This window comes from Camelina sativa, chromosome 16 (genome assembly GCF_030686135.1).
Source record: "Camelina sativa cultivar CO46 ecotype springtype chromosome 16, ASM3068613v1".
NCBI classification, from domain to species: domain Eukaryota; kingdom Viridiplantae; phylum Streptophyta; class Magnoliopsida; order Brassicales; family Brassicaceae; genus Camelina; species Camelina sativa.
Genome location: NC_141895.1, coordinates 4,942,309 through 4,960,983, shown reverse-complemented (window position 1 = coordinate 4,960,983; position 18,675 = coordinate 4,942,309). Strand labels below are relative to the sequence as shown.

At 35.6% G+C, this 18,675-nt stretch overlaps 2 protein-coding genes and 1 long non-coding RNA gene across 5 annotated transcripts; 2 read left to right on the top strand and 1 right to left on the bottom strand.

Moving 5' to 3' along the window:
- Positions 1-1,668: 1,668 nt before the first annotated feature.
- Positions 1,669-4,295, top strand: LOC104749884 (LRR repeats and ubiquitin-like domain-containing protein At2g30105). Its single transcript, XM_010471593.3, has 10 exons — positions 1,669-1,748; positions 1,891-2,116; positions 2,216-2,310; positions 2,481-2,639; positions 2,810-2,920; positions 3,005-3,105; positions 3,315-3,452; positions 3,575-3,689; positions 3,776-3,895; positions 3,995-4,295. Exons 2-10 carry the CDS (start codon positions 1,942-1,944, stop codon positions 4,106-4,108), a joined length of 1,128 nt encoding a protein of 375 aa, XP_010469895.1. The 5' UTR covers positions 1,669-1,748; positions 1,891-1,941; the 3' UTR covers positions 4,109-4,295.
- Positions 4,296-4,483: 188 nt separating this feature from the next.
- On the bottom strand, positions 4,484-10,050 carry LOC104749883 (ubiquitin-activating enzyme E1 1). 2 transcript variants are annotated; one of them, XM_087493319.1, is made up of 7 exons: positions 9,561-10,050; positions 9,028-9,380; positions 8,464-8,681; positions 7,393-8,187; positions 6,157-7,025; positions 5,455-5,887; positions 4,484-5,350 (listed from the first exon to the last, which is right to left on the bottom strand). In XM_087493319.1, the coding sequence occupies exons 2-7, from the start codon at positions 9,362-9,364 to the stop codon at positions 4,754-4,756; spliced, it is 3,249 nt and encodes a 1,082-aa protein (XP_087349445.1). In that variant the 5' UTR covers positions 9,365-9,380; positions 9,561-10,050; the 3' UTR covers positions 4,484-4,753. The 2 variants fall into 2 exon arrangements, with proteins under 2 accessions (XP_087349445.1, XP_019093827.2); XM_019238282.2 differs by lacking the exon at positions 9,561-10,050 and having other exon boundaries at positions 9,028-9,421.
- Positions 10,051-14,510: 4,460 nt separating this feature from the next.
- LOC104749881 (uncharacterized) lies at positions 14,511-16,379 on the top strand. Of its 2 annotated transcripts, none has more exons than XR_015585312.1 (4): positions 14,511-14,649; positions 14,742-14,891; positions 14,987-15,341; positions 15,550-16,379. It is a non-coding gene; the product is annotated as an uncharacterized LOC104749881 (long non-coding RNA). The 2 variants fall into 2 exon arrangements; XR_015585311.1 differs by having other exon boundaries at positions 15,515-16,379.
- Positions 16,380-18,675: the final 2,296 nt, after the last annotated feature.

Sequence of the window (18,675 nt, the reverse complement as noted above, 5' to 3'; positions counted from 1 at the left end):
TGTTCCATGACATCTAAAACACGAAGTAATACTTCAAATTTTAAAGCAGTCCACTTAATACAATTGCATTACACAAAGATGGTCTAGAAGTGTGGAGAACGTCACTGCTGGATTTGAGAGGCGACTTCGCGAGTCGCAGAAACTTCAGCAATTATTTTGAAGATAAATTGTTAACTACGTTGGACAAATACATAAAAAATCGTGGATAGTCTTTTGTACTTGGTAGTGCATAAAAAAAAAACAACTCATGCTATTATTACGTGAGACATGGCCTTTAAGAGTTAAGACATTTGATTTTTGATTTCTCAATAGTTCCAGTCACCTTCTTTTTTTTTTTTTTTGCTAAATTGTAAATATTTCTTTGATAACGAAAAAAGTTTAGGTTACAATCAAAGATTAAAAACCTATGAATATGGTTCCATGGCAAAAAAAAGTAAAAGCATGGAAGCATAAGATGGTAAGTAAACCAAGTTTTCAGTCCATCTATTCAACCAAGCAATGAAGCGATAGACGTTTTAGTTGTCCTTCCCGGATGAGTTGCAAAAGGAGAAGGGAATTTGCAGATTGTAAAACACTTACTTGCGACAATTAGCTCTAGAAGCCTTTCGCAGGAGGTCCGAGACTGAGCCGTCAACCGTGAAACTCCAAATTACCGATCACATACTCTCCCTGCGTCATGTGAGATCGATTCTTCGTTTCAATCCATGAGCTTTCCATGAAACGGAACCTCACAAGCCAAATTAAGCAAATGATGCAAGCTCCCTCTACCAAGTTCATTCCCCGAAGTCAGCAGCGCATAGCAAAATAAGATCATCCATAACCACACCATAAGCCATTAGCTCTACTAGCTCCTCTATAGCACAATCAAGACGCAGGGCAGAAGCGAGTACTCAAAGCAAAACAATCTTCAACAAAGGCAATAACAACAGGAAGTCACAACAAAGAACATGCCTTGAACAGAACCGAAGAATTGATATACCTGCGGAGTTCTCAAAAGGAGAGGGCCACTAACCATTTACGAAAAGAAAACCAGTCACTTGAAGCTCGTTGTGATTGTACGTACGTCCTTGTCTTTTTGCCACAACCATTTTGGGAAAAACCTCTTCAAGATACTCACAACGGTCTCTCTAGTGTTCGATCCATACACACAATTGTCTTATCGCTACTCTTTAATTGTCATCTACAATTAGCTTCTTGATTATTACTTCTCTTTCTTGTAGAAAATCGTTGATATGTTTATGTTCTACATATACAAATAAATCTTCTCACATCGGTGGGGGCGGTATTGATAAATGTCCCACATCGGCGGGATAGAAAATAACACAATGCCATAGAATGCACCACTGGTCCCCCCACTCATAAGCTAGCTTTTGTGGTGGGTTCTACGTTTGGGGCTTTATTGGCTTAGTTAAGGTCTAATATGATACCAAAGTGTACCAAATGGTATTAGAGCATTCTGATTCTTCGACATGCGACGTTCGGCTGGAGAGGAGAGAAACAGGAGAGGAGCGAAAGGAAAAAGTCCGAAAATAGCAGCCGCCCGAGTACCAGCCACCACCAACGTGGACGTCGCTTGTTTAAAAGGAGGCGGTATTGATAAATGTCCCACATCAGTGGGATAAAAAATAACACAATACCATATAAAGAACTACTGGTCTCCCCACTCATAAGATTCATTCAAATAGAACGTAGCAAATCCCTCATTTTAATTTATGAAGTCCGGTTATAATTTTGCTTCTGTACATGTGGTATTTAAAAAGAATATTATAATGATATTGTAAAAAAATAAAACTAATAATGATATTTAATGAAAAAAAGAGACTCATTTTAATATTTTTAATGGGCCTGTCTGTATATAGAGATAGTTATGTTGTGTTTCTGAATCTGAAGGTGAAGCAAAGCAGAGGAAGAAAATAAGAATCGCAGGAGGTAAAGATTGTAATGGAGGTCGAAGATCCAACAATGGAAGCAGGTTCAACGATTAAGCTAACAGTAAAATTCGGAGGCAAATCAATACCTCTTTCGGTATCACCGGATTGTACAGTCAAAGACCTTAAGTCTCTCTTACAACCAATCACCAACGTTCTTCCTCGTGGTCAGAAGCTCATCTTCAAAGGTTTGCTGGTTATAATTTTGAATACCTTTTCTCCTAATTAAGCTTGTTAATTTTAGTGGGTCTTTCTCAAAATTTGATTTTTTGTTTTGTTTCTTGAAGGTAAGGTTTTGGTTGAAACGTCGACTTTGAAGCAATCTGATGTAGGAAGTGGAGCTAAAATCATGTTCATGGCCTCCCAAGGTCTGCATCAAGGGGTCAGTGTTCTTTGTTTATGGTTTAATAAACTCATCTTTTGTTCAATAACTTAAGTATGTTGGAGAATTGTTTAAAGATCATCTAGAAATTTGGGTTCTTGCTCTTTTGTAGGATCAATCTAATTGAGGTTTAGGTGGGTTAATGTTGTAGTTGTATTTAAAATGAACAGGAAGGTCCTGTACTTAAGGAAGCTAGTACAAGGCCAATCTCTAGGACTGCTGTATCGGATAAAGTAGATCAGACGAAACCTAGTCTCCTTGTGGACAAGAACCGCGTTGATCGATGGAAAGCCACAGGAGTCATTGCTTTAGCTCAAGCTAATTTGAAGGTAAAATAGAGAAGGTCGTTATGTTTTCATTATTTGAGGTTTTTTGGTTTGGATTGTTTTTTCTTTCATTTGGCTTTTGGACATAAGGACAAGCTATTATTATTTCCTTCCCGTAATATGTTTTAGTTGCTAAGTTGTTTATTAGTTGAGTTTTCTTTGTTGTGGAAAAGGAAATACCCAAAGAAGTGTGGGACTGTGGATCTGGAGTCAGAGTACTTGACATTAGTGAAAACTTCATTAAAGAAGTACCTGCCAGAATCAGCTCCTTTGGTTCTATGCAGGTGAGAAATGCATAGTTTGATTTATATTTCAAATCTTTTTATTTGGTGAAAAGTTTGGAATTATAATATGAGTGCCATTTGTAGAAACTGTTCCTTCAAGGAAATGGTCTGTCCGATGAATCAATTCAGTGGGAAGGGATATCATCTCTGAAGCGCCTCATGTTTCTGTCTATTAGCCATAACAAGTGAGTTTTGTACTTTTAGTCTCTGGACTTGTCTTTCTTAGTAGATATTAGACATGCCTTCAGTGCTACCAATTTGCAAAATTGTGTATTTGACTCGCCAAGCTGAAGTTATGTTTAGATTGTAATCACTAAGACTCTAGAACACAACATTTATAGCTGTGAACGTCGACTGATCTTTTAATAAGGAAAATCCTTTTTGTGTTTTGCAGTCTAACTGTTCTGCCACCAGCAGTGGGTTCTCTGACGTCTCTTAGACAGCTTGATGTTGCCAACAACAAGTTGACAAGTCTACCGAATGAGTTAGGACTTCTTACGCAGCTGGAGATCTTGAAAGCCAACAATAACAGGCAAATAAGCTTTACTTGTATCTTTAAGTGATCCAAAAGAGAACAGATATAGTCTTTAAGTGATCCAAAAGATACCAGTGATTACTCTTCTCATTGTCTTTCTATCTATTTGTGTTCTGCAGAATAACTAGCCTTCCTGAGAGTACTGGAAACTGTTCATTCCTCATGGAGGTTGAGCTTTCAGCTAATATCATATCGGAACTTCCCGAGACATTCACCAAACTGCGTAATCTAAAGGTAAAATCAAATCTACCTTTCACTACTCTCGTCCTACCATCCCATAGCAAAATGGCTTTACAGAGACTTAGGGTTTTGTTGTTTAGACGCTGGAGTTGAAAAACACAGGATTGAAGACACTGCCATTGGGTTTATTCAAGATGTGTTTGCAGCTCTCAACTTTAGGACTCCACAACACAGAGATAACCGTTGAATTTCTCCGCCAGGTTTGCTAGCTAAATCCGTTTTTTTGCAGTCTCGTATTTGTGTCTTTAGCTTCTTTCTTTGTTTTTGGAACTGAACAACCAGTATTTGGATTGTGTCAGTTCGAGGGATGGGAGGATTTCGATGAAAGAAGACGTACCAAGCATCAAAAGCAGCTGGATTTCCGGGTTGTTGGCTCTGGCAAATTCGATGAAGGCGCTGATAAATCTTGGTGATCGAGTCAAACTCGAATCTCATAACCTTTGCCTATGTGGTGGCACTTTCAGTTCGTCTCCTTAATGCGTGAATATATTTATTTACTCCAATTTGAGTCTGTTCTTCCAAAAACCAATAAAATCAAACCGATTTTCGTAGTGACAATTTTTTTATACCAAATAAATTGAACCACTAAATTGAGGGAAACCATTTCATGAATTCTGTACTAGTAATCTTGGTTTGGTTTGACTTCAAGAGAGATTGTTGTTTTCACAACTTGATCGCAATAATAGATTCAGAGAGTGAGCAATATAAAAATGGGAGAATCGTTTCAGATTCTTTACCTTGAAACAACACCTGCAACAAGACATGGAAAAAGGAAAACTCGAGAGTCGTTGGACACAAAACATGTTCAGATGGGTTGATGCGTGGGTAAAACCACACCACGAAGTGTACATAAAAACAGTAGAAATAGAACGAGATTGATAAAATGGGATTCTATCCCACCCGAAGTAAAAATAGTCATCTCACCCAAAAGCATCCAAAAGAAAATACGTAGGGCAGATGCAAGAGACAAAACACACAAATTTGATCTCACGAGTTTCATCTTTCTTCTGACTGGTTTCTTTTTTTCTTTTCAATATTTTTTTTCTGATTGAAGATTCTCACCTGTAGTAGATAGAGACGAGAGGAATATCAACATCATTGTCTTCTTCATCCTCACAAGCCACCACTACATCAAGATGGTGGCGGTATGGCGGCAGCTCCACTTTGGCGATATCCCGAGCAAGATCCACAACCTTCTTGTCCATCCTCTCCTTGTGCTTCGGGAACATACTGTTGAACAGAAGACAGCTTCCGCACGAGATGCTGTACGCGCTAAGCCCTTTGTCCTCCAGCCACTGTAAAACCTCACGCAGAGTTGGGTTTCCCTTGAGCACCCATCTGTCCCATACGGTCCACGCCGTGTCGCGGTGCTTCACCACCTTTGGAGGAACCGGCTCAGCCATGGAGAAGAGTGGAAGCGCCAAGTTAGCAAATGTGTTCCTGTAGTCTTCCACTTTGTGTCCTGCATCAAGAACCTTGTACAGCTCGAGGCAGACCAGTCCAGTAGCCATGGCTGTTGAAGTCGCAATGGCTGGGATGATTCTCCCTGCGATGAACTTTGCTTTCAGCTTGTCGACTTCAGGGATACTGTAGTTCCTCGCTCTCATGTTGGCTAGTCCCGCTATCACATCCATGTGATAGTTTGTGTCATCATCCTACAAACACATTAAGATTCAAAATTACAACCCTTAGTTAACAATTCTAAACAAGACAAGTCAATGTCAATGTCAGAGAGAGATTAATTTTAGAAGATAGTTACCTTTTCGAACTGAACTGGTTTCATCCTGAAGTCTGGAGTCAAGTTATGCCTACACTGGTCGAGCTTAGCAATGAGATCGTTGATGACTGCAGCGTCGTCCACCGAAGCAGTTGTTAAAGTGGTAGCTTTCTCGTCAGTCACAATCTTTGCATCTTTTCTTGGCTCAAAGTCTGGGACTATCACTCTGTCAACAGCTTCTGCTGCTTCCTTGGGGTTTTTGGTCCACTCAGGTATCGGAATCCCAAATGTCTCTGCTCGTAAAATAGCAGTCGATGTGATAAAGTTAAGGAGACTTGGGTCGGAAGACGAGTACTGGAGTGGACGAGGGAATCTTTTTGGAGCAGACCAGAATGGAGCTCCGGTACTAGTCGCAGCATCTTCAGGGAATGTGTATACCAATTGCTTGACACGGTTCACAAAGTAATCCTCAAACCTAGTCACATAAAAAATGAAACACATATTAAGGAAAATCCAATACCTGTTGAGAAATGAAGTTGCCTCCTAACAGTGTTTTTCAAAAAATAATTATTAAGTTCCTGACAATTTTTTCAATGAATTATGAATCCTGATGACGTGGATGTCAAAAGCATAAAAAAGGAAACGAAGCAGCACATGAGTAAGAAACCATACTCTCTTTTACTCTACAATAATAATTATGACTAGACTACCATAAACCTAACCATTAAGAGAGAGCAACAGTACCTCAGTCGAGCCCAGGTTAAGCAGTCTTGGAAGGTTTCACATTTCTCCTTCTCAAGGCACTCAACAATCCTCTCCAGTGTGTCCCTCGCCTGAGCATCGCCAGCAGTCATCATTGAGTTAGTGTACTCAACCGGGCTAGAGAGATATGCATTCACTTCAGCAGGAGTCTTCTCGAGCAGACCCTCAAACTCAGAGCGAGCCCAAGTTAAACAGTGATCAATGTTATGCGGAAACGAATGCACAGTACACATGGGGGCCTGTTTCTCTGGTGGGTCCCTTGAGGCACCGTAATTTTCAGTTAGATGTGGAATAACCGTCTGTGTGTTGCACTTGGTACCAAGAGTTCCAGACTCAAGGAGAGGCTTCTGGAAATACAAGCACCTTGAATCAACATAGAGCCTAGCATTGACGTTATCCAGTGCATTCACGATAACAGTCAAGTTCTCCCAAAAGGTATCATCAAATACATTCTCAGTCTCAGCGCCAACACGGTTTTGCAGGGCCTCAATGTTGAAGCGGGGATTTATAGCTGCAGCAGCAGAAGCAGCAACTGTGGATTTAGCCTGTCCAATGTTCCAATCACGGAATAGAAATTGACGACTGAGGTTACTTTTCTCGATTATATCATCATCTGTCACTGTCAGCTTCCCTTCGCTTCCACAAGACACCCCCATCAGAGCCATATTTTTCAAGAACTCACACCCAAGTGCACCAGACCCGACTGTAAAAACTTTAGCATCTTCGAGTTTCTTCTGGAATTTGGCCCCAAATACAGATATTTGGGCATCGTACCGGCTGTTCCTTGGTGCAAAGTCATTTGAATCCAGAGGTTCAGTGGGGAGTGACTCCACTGAATCGAAGTAGAAGAACTGATAGAAAAATGGAGAAGAAGCTCAACATTAGTTTATAATACGGAACTATACAAAATATGCGTTTGCAAAAAAAAGAGTAAGCAGCCATGGGATTCAGGACAGTTAGAAAAAGGGAATGATATGTAATTGTTTAACAGTTAGTGTTTCTTTTTTCATTAGGGTATCTATTTCTTGCTTTAGGAAACTATTGGAGATACAATTTCTTTATGACTTTATCTAAACAGCTTTCTTTATATATATACCTACATATGAAGAGAGCTTTGGGTTTTAGTTCTTGTGTGTTTAAAATCTTTAACTCGAACAAGGAACTTGGCATGCAAAGACTATATATGTGTTCCCACGTGTTATGGAAAAGAGATATAACCTGGAAGAGAGGATGAAATTTTCCAGAGCAAGCTTTAACAACCTCCTGTCCAACAATACCACCAAACATTGCAGCCATGGGATTCAGGACAGCCTTGGCTCCAAAGGAGAAGTGTCGTAGAAGCTTCTGGTCAACATTATCCACCTTTAAATCACCCTGCCCGGTATTGATGGCAGTGGCAATCGATATAAGCTTCTGAGCGTCTTCTTCTGAGCCAGCAACAGGAAATCTGCCAGCTTCAGATTTAAAATGATCAAGTGCCTGGAATGCTAAGTGAAGGAGTGGAGGCCGATCAAACTTAGAGAAATCACTAAATAGAAAATCCCCAGGATCTTTAAGAGCTTCCCTCAATGGCTTGAAATTCAGCAACTTTGGTTGTTTCACTTGAGTGACAATACCACCTTTAACATATGTTCCATAGTTTGTAGTGTCCTCATCAAGGGTGAATGAATATGGCCGTGCACTTTTTATCTTCCTTGGTTTCCCATTATTCAATTCCGTCATACCCTCAACTTCTGAGAAAACAACTAGGTCACCATCTTGAAATTCAAGCCTCTCATCGTCGACACAGGAAATAAATGCCTGGTTCTCATTAGAGATAGACGCAATGATGCCTGTATGGGGTTCCTCACCATCAACATCGAAAACCGCAAATTCAGGCCCAAAATCACAAAAGACAGAGCCAAAAAGACCCCTGACATCAGCCTTAACAAAAGCGATAGGAGGCTGATGGCTGTGACAATAGTCATCAAATTCGATTGCTCTTTCCATGCTTATGTCAGAGAAAACAACAACCTGTTTCACACAAAAGTAGATGTATCAGCAGGAAACCAGCCAACAAGAAACACTCATGAGAAAAGTGTACACCAATCTTCCTAATCAATACTAATAAACAATAGAACCAGCCTAACACCTACTGAGACAAAATCATCTCTTATATGCAACGACAACCCACTCCTATGATATCCATTCAGTCACAGATTTATCATAAATTCACAAGTCATCTACAAAATGATACAGTTTACAAAAGACTCAGACCAGATATACAAGAAAAATGAGTTGTCTATCAACCTGGAAATCAGAAAGATCCTCTTTGTTTAAGCTTTTGGTCAAGCTAGTGACAACCACAGCATTGTTAAGATCCTGTAACTTCTGAACAGAAGCATCCGCTCTATTCTTGCCAACATCATCCTCCGAGAAAACAAAGTTGCTAGATAAGTCCCATAGCTCTACAACTCTTTCATCATGCAGGGTCACAGACTTCACACCAGCAAGAATAAGATTCTTGGCTGAAAAAAACCGAATAAAAAGACTTATGAGAAAAGGAAATAAACCTTAAGAAGATAGATACGAAAGTGTCAGGAACACAAGCAACAGTTCAAATTTACCATGCAAACTTGAATACTAATAAAGGGTTATAAAACACCAATAAAGAAGATATCAAACAAATTAAGGAACATCTGAAACACTATTTGGATGATGAAGGATAGCAACAATCACAGATCATCACGAGTACAAAAACTTAACAACTAGAGAGTTAAATCAACTAGGTTCTGATGATGACACAGTCCTTCAAAGAATCTAACTAGGACGCATATCTACAAGTTTTGAAGGAAAGGGACAAGAGAGCCATACCAATCTCGGCACCAAGGCCGTGCATCCCAGAGATTAGAACATTAGAAGCAAAGAGACGCCTCATAGTCTCACGACCATAGACAGCGAGCTGCCGACTGTGAAGATCCTCATCGATCTCCTGACGATTTGAGTTACCAAAAGCCATGTCGAGTCGCTGAACAACGCTATCGCCGAGAAATCCGCTGCTACTACTACTACTACCAGAAGCTACAACCAACAACTTATCAGACGCGGAAGAAGAATCAGTGATATCGAGACGTCGTTTCTTGGATGCTAAATCGGAACCGATGCTGTTATCGCTCTTCTCGTTAGCTTCACTAGCTCGCTTGTGAAGCATAAAGTGATGAAAAAACCTGGAGATAACATGAGAAATTCCCATGGAAACAAAAAAAATATCAAAAACTAGGTAAGATACTGATTCAGCTTCTCAAGAAGACGAGATAGGAAAAACACCGATCAGAATTGATACCTAACCCTAAATCAAGAAACGATACTTCGGAAACCATGACAAGGAAGAAGATGATGAAACGTACCTTTGAGGAAAGCAGACGAGAGAAGAATCGAATCGAATCGGAAACGAGGAAAAGTTTTGAGATCTGGAAAAAAAAACTGAAATTGAAATTGGAAAAAACTCTCTTGAGATTTTTTAGGAGACGAAGGAAAGGGGTCGGTTTGGTTTGGGGAATATAGACGGCCGACGTCGTTTAACGGTTCAAGTTTTTTGATTTGTCGCTCATCTCCGCGTGATTGTGACGGCAACTCTCTGACCGGGGACACGCGTGCTCACAATTTGTAGACCAGATCCCGGTTTAGTCAATTCCTTATGGATCCTTCTGTATTGGATGGAATAGGGATATTGCTTTTTAAAAAATAAAAGTAAAAGTTACACAAATTTAATATGTTATAAGTTTTTTTGAATAAATGGGCTTTTTTATAAATGAAAATCTGAAATTTTTAATTACAAATAATGAGCAATTTCTAGCTACTGTATAATGTCAAATATTTTTTTAAGAATTGTGCTTCATTAGATGAAGAATCCCTATATGTACATTATATAAAATATCTAGTTAGTGCAAAAAAATAATATAATGCCAAAAATCAATTTACCTAAGATCTGATTAGTGCGAAAAATAATATTAAATATCAAAAGAGAAAATAATTAAAAGAACATACATATGTTAAGTTAATGCAATAATCTCACATTGCCCAAAAACACTAAAAAAAAATTAAAAGAAAAAGAGAAACAACATATAGAAGAATATCTGAAATAATCATGTAACTAGTTTGGACAACCAATCTTGGAGTTTTAATTTAATTATTGTTAGGTTAAAAAAAATCATGTAAATTGGTTTATACTCTTTGTATTTAAAACTAACATACTTTAAAATGTACATTGTTGAGAGAGAGCAAAAAAAAAAGAGAGCATAAAATTTATGTAATTTAGTCATTAGAAATATAATTTGGAAAACAAATACTATTCTATGAATAACTAAGAAATAGAGTTATTAGTATATTTTTCTAAGTATAACAATTTTTGTACATACATCTATGAGATGATACATATAAAAATATAAAAATATCATTGATTATCTTACATCAAACTTGGTAAATGTAGCTTTAAGAAATTCCCTCTACTATTTCACAAATAAAGAGTTTTCTTAAGACCAAAAGAGATTGGAATTTTGGTGTTTTTGTTACTTTTTCATAGATTAATGTTGTTCACCACTATCAAAAAATTTAATTTTGGCAAAAATATCATAATTTGTCTAGAAATTAATCAAATTTTGAGTCTAATCTATATAAGACAGACATCATGTATAAACCCAATACATGACCTAATTTTGACATATGTAAACTTCACATATGTCAAAAAATTTGATTTGTTCTTCCCACATCCTTTCCAAATCAAGAGGACGTCTTAGGAAAAAAGACAAAGCATCACGAAAGTAGCCCAACACAAGGGTGGTTGGAATGAGATCAAGAGGGAAGGTTGGCAAGCAGTGGAGGAGCGTGATATTCCCAAGGAGAGACCTTGAGGAGAGCAGAGACATCAGGAAGTGGATGACAACACAAGCTGCATCAAACCAGATAGGAAGATGTTCAGTACAAACATCGATTAGATGATACATATTATAATATAAAAATATAATTGATTATCTTACTTTAAACTTGGTAAATGTAGCTTTAAGAAATTCCCTCTACTATTTCACAAATAAAGAGTTTTCTTAAGAACAAAAGAGATTAGATTTTTGGTGTTTTTGTTACTTTTTCATAGATTAATGTTATTTACCACCATCTAAAATTGTAATTTTGGCAAAAATATCATAATTTGTCTTGAAATAATCAAATTTTGAGTCAAATCTATATAAGACAGACATCATGTATAAGCCCAATACATGACCCAATTTTGACATATGTGAAGGTTTTTTTGATTATTAATATTATTCTTTTTTCTCATAAGATTAAAATTTTATTCATAACAAAGTTGGATTACAACACAGATTATTAATATCATTTATCAAATTACTATTAATAATGAAAATAATAAAATTATACTATTTCACTTATTTGTGAATATGACGTTGATTTTTCTTATTTTTAGAAAGAAAAGTTTTTAAATAATAATTTTGTAGAGAATACATTGGATACATCTATTATTCGCGATAAGATTAATATTTGTGAGAGAGATAGAGATTGCAAAATACCCTAACGTTTGCCCATTGTTACAAACCATAGGAAGCATTTCGCATAGGTAGCAACGTAATGGCCAGTTCAGCATCAATACCAGCTTGGTCGAGTTCAACCGCCGGAATGGGGGAATAGATTGATGATCCACACCAATACACGACATTAGAGCATTAGCCCGAATACCTCTATTGAAGTTGTGGATATGGTCTTCACACACTCCATCCAAATCAAAAGGGCGTCTCAAGAAAAAAAGCAGGAGCAGGAGCCCAAATTATCATCAATATAATTAATTGGATGAAAAAAATCTACTATTTGCGATTTACTTTTGTTCACTAAATCAATCCAATGGTTAGTCAATTCTAAAATCGAATACCAAGATTACATCATAGTAAAACCTCTATAAGATAATAATGTTGGTACCATAACATTTTATTAATTTATAATAATATTAATTTATCTATAAATTAATAATTCTTATTTTATAGTGTAAATTAATAACTATTAATTATTAGATATAAAAATTATCAATTGAGACAATTTTAGCAAAATAAGATTAGACTTTTAGGTATTGTAAATTTTATGATTTTGTAAATTTGTAAAATCTAGAAAATATTATTAACAAAAAATTACAAATACTATAGACAAATTCACTTATACACATGACATACATAAATTCTAATTTATGAAAAAATCAATTTTCGTTTTGATGCATATCTAAAAACTGAATTAAAAAAGTTTAGCTATTTTTATGACATGTTAAAAAAGTATCTTATATCATTATAGTTTGAAAATACAATACAACAATTTTTTTATAAATATGAGTTTTAGGAGAAGTATATATTATTATATCAGCATATATATATATATGTAAATTTACATAATTATTAATTTAGAATATTATTAGGACCATATTTTACATGAGAATTTTTAAAAAATTATTCTCTTATTATCTTATCGAAATTTGTTATTTTTTACAAAAACTCAATTTAAAACCAGTAAAATATATTAATTTATTGAATATTAATTTATAGAAGTTTTACTGTAGTTCTATTAAACCTTTACAATCTCTTAATAATCGGACACTTTCGTAATTTTACCACACTCATCCTCACACCGATCAAAAAGTCATCTATTGATACATAATTTAATCTCAAACATACGTACTAATATATTTAAACTCATATATTAAAATCACTTCGTGATATAACCTTATATAGAAACAGTTCTTTTCATTCAAAATATATACAACAGTTCTAATATAGAACAAAGATGCCTAACTACATCAAGTACAACAGAAAACATAGTCACATATATCAAGTATATTATTATATCTTTAACTACATGAAGTATATATATTACATGGCCACATGCATGAACTATATGACGTTATATGGTCAACACCATAGATATACAATCTGGTAAACCGGTCGACTGACTCCGGCGAATACCGATGTTGACTCTGGCGTTGACTAAAAAAAAGTATTGTAATTATTTTTTTCTTTTAAAAAAAATTATTAAATACATTAATGGTTTTTCATGATTAAAAACATATTCAATTCAATATCATAATATTTTTATATATCTCTAATGTATTCATTCTTATAATTAGTTAATTTTTATTTTTTAAAGCTAAACTAATAGTTAAATAAAAATTATTGATAATTATTTTCAAGATGTAATATAAAGGTATTTGCAAAAATACTCTTATTCTATACTCTTATTCAAGGCCTCAAATCAAATATATTGTTTTACTACAATCAATTTTTTTTGTATGTTTATCTTTTATATATATTAGAAGTAAATATTTTGAATTTATTTTGTTGTTGTTTACAAGTTATTTTGAGTATGTAAATTTTATAGTAAAGGTAGCTAAACTTTTATACAACATTTACCATGCAAAATTTAGAGTAAAGAATCATATACTCAATCTTTTGTATATTATTTTTTTAATAAAAGTAGTTGAATTTGATTTTATTGATTTTATAGTATTTAAGTATTTAAATAATCTGATTATCAAAGATTTATATATCTTCTATCTTCTATCTTCTATATATATAAATTTAGCTTTACTCCCTCCAAATGCTGCCACGTTAGCCATTCCTTCTGTTGGACATTGGCGGCTAAGCTCTTTTTGGCCCATATCACTTTAAAAGCCCAACCTATATCTTTTTTGTTTAGCCGACGAAATTAAAACCCTCTCGACATAACTCAACTCTGTCGCCCCCCCCCCCCCCCCTTGAGCGACCTGAAGCGTCCCTCCACACCCTTTCACTGTCTTCCCTGTCTTCCATCTCCAGTGTAACGTCTTCCTCTATAACGGTAATTGAAGCAATTCAATGCTCTCTCTTCGAATAAGACCCACTACTATTTCTTAAATTGGCGTTAGTTTAAGACGACGACGAGCTTCGGTCGTAATCCAAAAAGAGGAAGAGACTGAAATCGAAAGAAGAAAAAAAAATGCCGATAATGGAGAAATTGAGGATGTTCGTAGCGCAGGAACCAGTCGTTGCTGCTTCTTGCTTAATCGGGGGTGTTGGTATGAACCCTAAATTCAATCTCTTTCGAAATCCCCATTTGTTTATAATGTCATCTCCTTCAATTCCCTGCTTCTTATAATTTGCTTTGTCTCTGAAATTTCTCCTGACTATCATGGATTGCAAATCTCAAAGCTGGCCGTCTTCACCAACAGATCGTCGGAAGAATGCTTCGTCACTTTGCCTGCCCGCAACGTCAAAAAAGAAAGCCAACTCATGGGCCATCTCATTGATGAGAAGGTTGTATCCATCTCAATTAGACTTTTCAGTTATTCGATGTTTTCATTTGTATCTGATTTCAAGATCTTCTCTAGAGTTGTGTCATGGAAGGGTCGATCAATGTCAACCATATGGCATCTACAAATTCCTTATATACAGTGTTCCCGATTTAGAAAGAGAGGTAAATCATTTTTATCTCTTGTGGATGTTCGCTTTGATCGAGAACATATCTTCTTATGATATATACTCACTATTTTTGGTGTCATCTCTTAGGTTATAAATTTCATAGAGTTGTTAGGCAAAGAAGATGATCCAGATTCATACAGATTTGTGAAATCCCCAAAATTAATCACTGACCTTATAGATTCTATAGCTGGAGCTGTTTATATAGATGTGAATCTTGAGCTTAAAAGACTCTAGGAGGTTTGTTATGTTCTCACTCGCTTTTTTTGTGTTTTTGAATTTTGTGTTATTATATTATGATTCTCAACTTACAAAAAAAAAAATGAAATTTGCAGATAATGGGAAGTCTTTTGGAGCCAGTATTAACACTTGATGATTTGCGGCAGCAACTTGATATAATTATTACGCTTTTTGGCATGGGATATAAACAAGGCAAGCGAGTTGAGTTCAAGTATCGCAAAATTGGCAGCCGGTCCATTACTGGTGAGGTATACCTTGATGATAAATTTATAGCTTGTGGGAAGCCTAATAAGTGTGGAAATATGGCAAAGATGAAGAGCGGCTTTACAGACGTTGTCGGAGATTACGCCCATTGAAATGGTTATAAATGATTACATTGGATATGAAGATGCAAAAGAGAAGTTGATTGGGATTTGCAAAGACAGAAACTTGTCAAACCCGGGGTTTCAGGTATATATTAGTCCTACTCACTTTAGAGATGTCTTGTTTCTAGGATCTTGTAATCTCAGGAAGCAGAGTGCATTTACTAATATCTTACACGTTTAACTGTTTTTACTGTGAGTGACTCAATACGCCATATTAACTGATACAACCATTATGCTACTTTGTTCAAATCTTTTCAGTTTTAAGAGCTTTGAAAAGGTATATATTTGTACAGTTAAGGTTGAGACTTCAACTGAAGAAGGTACCTTATGCATCAAAGGTTTCAAAAGACAACGTAAGAAGATTGCTGAAAACAATGCAGCCTCCCACATGATAAGAACTCTGAAATCTTCTCCGTTGAGTCGTGTCATAAAGAATCTGAAACTGCAGCAACTTTTAGATGAGAAGAAGGATCAGAAGATGCAGAGAACTTTAGAAAAGAAGAAGAATTCAGAAAAGAGGAAGCGGCAATGTTTAGATGAGAGCAAGAATCCACAGACGCATAACAGTTTAGATGAGAAGAAGAATCTGGAAATGGAGAACAGTTTAGATGAGAAGAAGAGTCCACAACTGCAGAACAGTTTAGATGAGAAGAAGAGTCACAACTGCAGAACAGTTTAGATGAGAACAAGAATCAGCAAATGCAGAATAGTTCAGATGAGAAAGGGAATCTGCAAATGCTGAATAGTTTAGAAAAGAAGAAGAATATGCTTTCAATAAAGAGGAGGCGGCAAGATGAGAAGAAGAATCCGGAAATGGAGAACAGTTTAGATGAGAACGAAAATCAGCAAATGGAGAATAGTTTAGATGAGAACGAGAACATGCATCAAAAGCAGAAGCAGAGGAAAAGGCGTTGAAAGATTTAGTTAAGTTTTTTGGTATTTCTCTTTTGCACAGTTGACAAACGCTTATTGTATTGGTGCAATGAGTGAGTCTCTAGAATCAATCAAATTGTCCTAATCTGTCTAAGACACATTGTTCACTATATCGTCTTTTCTTTTTGTCAGTCATTTTTGTCAACTTTTTGTGATAATTACTATATTTAAGTCCTTCTCAAGTTCAAAATGGCTCTCAAGTTCTAAAAAGGTTCAAAACTCCAAGTTCAAGTTGGAATTGTAAGACTCATAACTCCTACAAATAAGAAACTCATAACTTTAATTAAAAAACCACGAAAAATTAGACTCCAAACACATAAACTAACGGGATGAATAAGAGGGGAAAGAGTTGAAAAATAATAAATTTCAAAAAAATAGAGAGGACAGACTTCCAAAGAAAAACGGATAATAAACGGACAACAAACAGACACAAAAGCTAGAGTAATACTTAAAATGATGTCTAATAATGTTAATAACAATTCGAAAAGTTAATAAGTAACACACCTATGTTATGATAGATATACATAACAAATAGTATTCTAGAAAGCATAAAATCCACACAAAGTGGATTTCACCTGTACGCCACATGTGTTACAATTATACTTTTAAAAACAAACTTTTAATTGTTCACAATTTTAATACGGTGAAAATATTAAAGGATTACAAATCTAATACCAAACCCCACTCAGCCAAATTACACTCACAATTATGATCTAAATTAATGATTAAAAAGGAAACGGCAAAACTCATTACGGCATCAATAACAAAGGGACAATAAAAAGAAAGAAATGGGACGCAAACAATACAACACACACAAAGGTAACTGCAACACACGTACAACCTATAAATAATAGTAAGAAAAAGTCTGAACATAAAAATCACACACAACTTGCAAAAAATATTGTGAAACACACCCTAATCCCTTGAAAAACTACCAAACGATGTTCTTGGAGATATAATCTCTCGAGTTGTTCGGCTTTCACTCACAACCGTGAGACATGTTATGCAAGCATCACCACATCTAGCCAAGGCAGCCAAGATCAGCGAGTTTACAAGAATATCAACCTAAGGTCTCTAGCTATGAATCTACTAGCAGCACTAACGAAATACCAAGACCTCATGGAAAAATGCATTGCAAGTGGAAATGTCCACGCCTAATCAAAGGGATCCAGGAATATTTTCAAAAGAGCAACACAGAGACAGGGTTGGAACACTTGAAAAAGGCAGCAGAAGGTAGTTACAACAACGTTATTTACCTTCACAGAATTGTGAAGTTGTGCAGGGGTGACGCAGCGGAAGGAAAATTTTGGCTCGAAAAGCTAAGCTGAAAACAAAACAAAGCAAAGGGTGATCAATGCTGGAAAGAGATTCAGATATACGAGTGCCACAATTAGATAACCGTAGCACTAAATTTTATGAAAATGAAAACTGAGCCAAAAAAAAAAACAACCCGGACTGTATAAAATAACAGCAACATAAACACGAAAATTAATTTTCCCAAAACACAACTCACATCAAATCCACACACTAAGGGGAAAAACGGAAAAAAACATTACAACTACGAACACAGAAACAACTCACAACTTAATTAGGAAATCAAAGGAAGACAACACATTTTCAGATAAACAAATTTGCACACCAATTAATACTTACTTTTAACAAAATCAACAAGGGGGTAACCAAATATCCCCTACAGATGCGAAGCGAGCAGGAAATCACCCAAATTCGCAAACAAAATAAAAAAAATTATGGATGAAAGAAATGACTGAAAGAAGGATTACGAGCATCAAAGTGATAGGTTCAATACTCATATTGTCCTCTAGATCGCAAACATTGCTCCTCTGCTATCCGTTCACGAGTACATCGTATTTTCAAATAGAACTAATCCATTCCCAACTCAATAACATACCAATAATACCCAATAGACCAACACATTTTAAGCCGTACAGAGAAATTGAGCCCAACGGCTCAAACACAAAATAATAGGAAAAAAAACAGAAATGTAAGTTATTGAATTTATTTACTTTTCTTAATAAAATCCACAACCTTTTTCACTCCAAACACTAAAACATTGACAAAAAAAATACTTCCACAGTTCACTAAATACATATGAAAATAATTGAAACTCTAACGCACAGCCACATATAAAAAACCAAATAACAATCCAACCACAAAATTTCAAATAATCAGAATTTAAGGACAACTAACAACTACAACCAAACAAAAACTTTTACTACACAATGTTAACATCTCATTATGAACTTTTCAAAGAAACATTAAAAAACACACATGATGATTCTAATTTTTGAAAAATAAACAGCGCACTAAATTATACTTACCGCAAAACCTATTTAAAAAAAAGAAATATCCAACAAAACAACATAAGCAAACAAATGAACTACAAAAACAGACGCAAAGATTAATTTACATAATCAAAAAATAATATACACAAAAAACCCTAAATACACCTTAATCTAACTCTCGCG

Bases quoted from the DNA above. Each gene is read 5' to 3' on its own strand.
- LOC104749884 (XM_010471593.3), top strand. From the start codon at position 1,942: ATGGAGGTCGAAGATCCAACAATGGAAGCAGGTTCAACGATTAAGCTA. The intron at 3,690-3,775 runs GTAAAATCAAAT...TTTGTTGTTTAG, and splicing joins CCAAACTGCGTAATCTAAAG to ACGCTGGAGTTGAAAAACAC. The intron at 3,896-3,994 runs GTTTGCTAGCTA...GGATTGTGTCAG, and splicing joins CCGTTGAATTTCTCCGCCAG to TTCGAGGGATGGGAGGATTT.
- LOC104749883 (XM_019238282.2), bottom strand. From the start codon at position 9,406: ATGGGAATTTCTCATGTTATCTCCAGGTTTTTTCATCACTTTATGCTT. The intron at 8,682-9,027 runs GTATGGCTCTCT...GGTTTTTTTCAG, and splicing joins CGGCCTTGGTGCCGAGATTG to CCAAGAATCTTATTCTTGCT. The intron at 5,351-5,454 runs GTAACTATCTTC...ATGTGTTTGTAG, and splicing joins AACCAGTTCAGTTCGAAAAG to GATGATGACACAAACTATCA.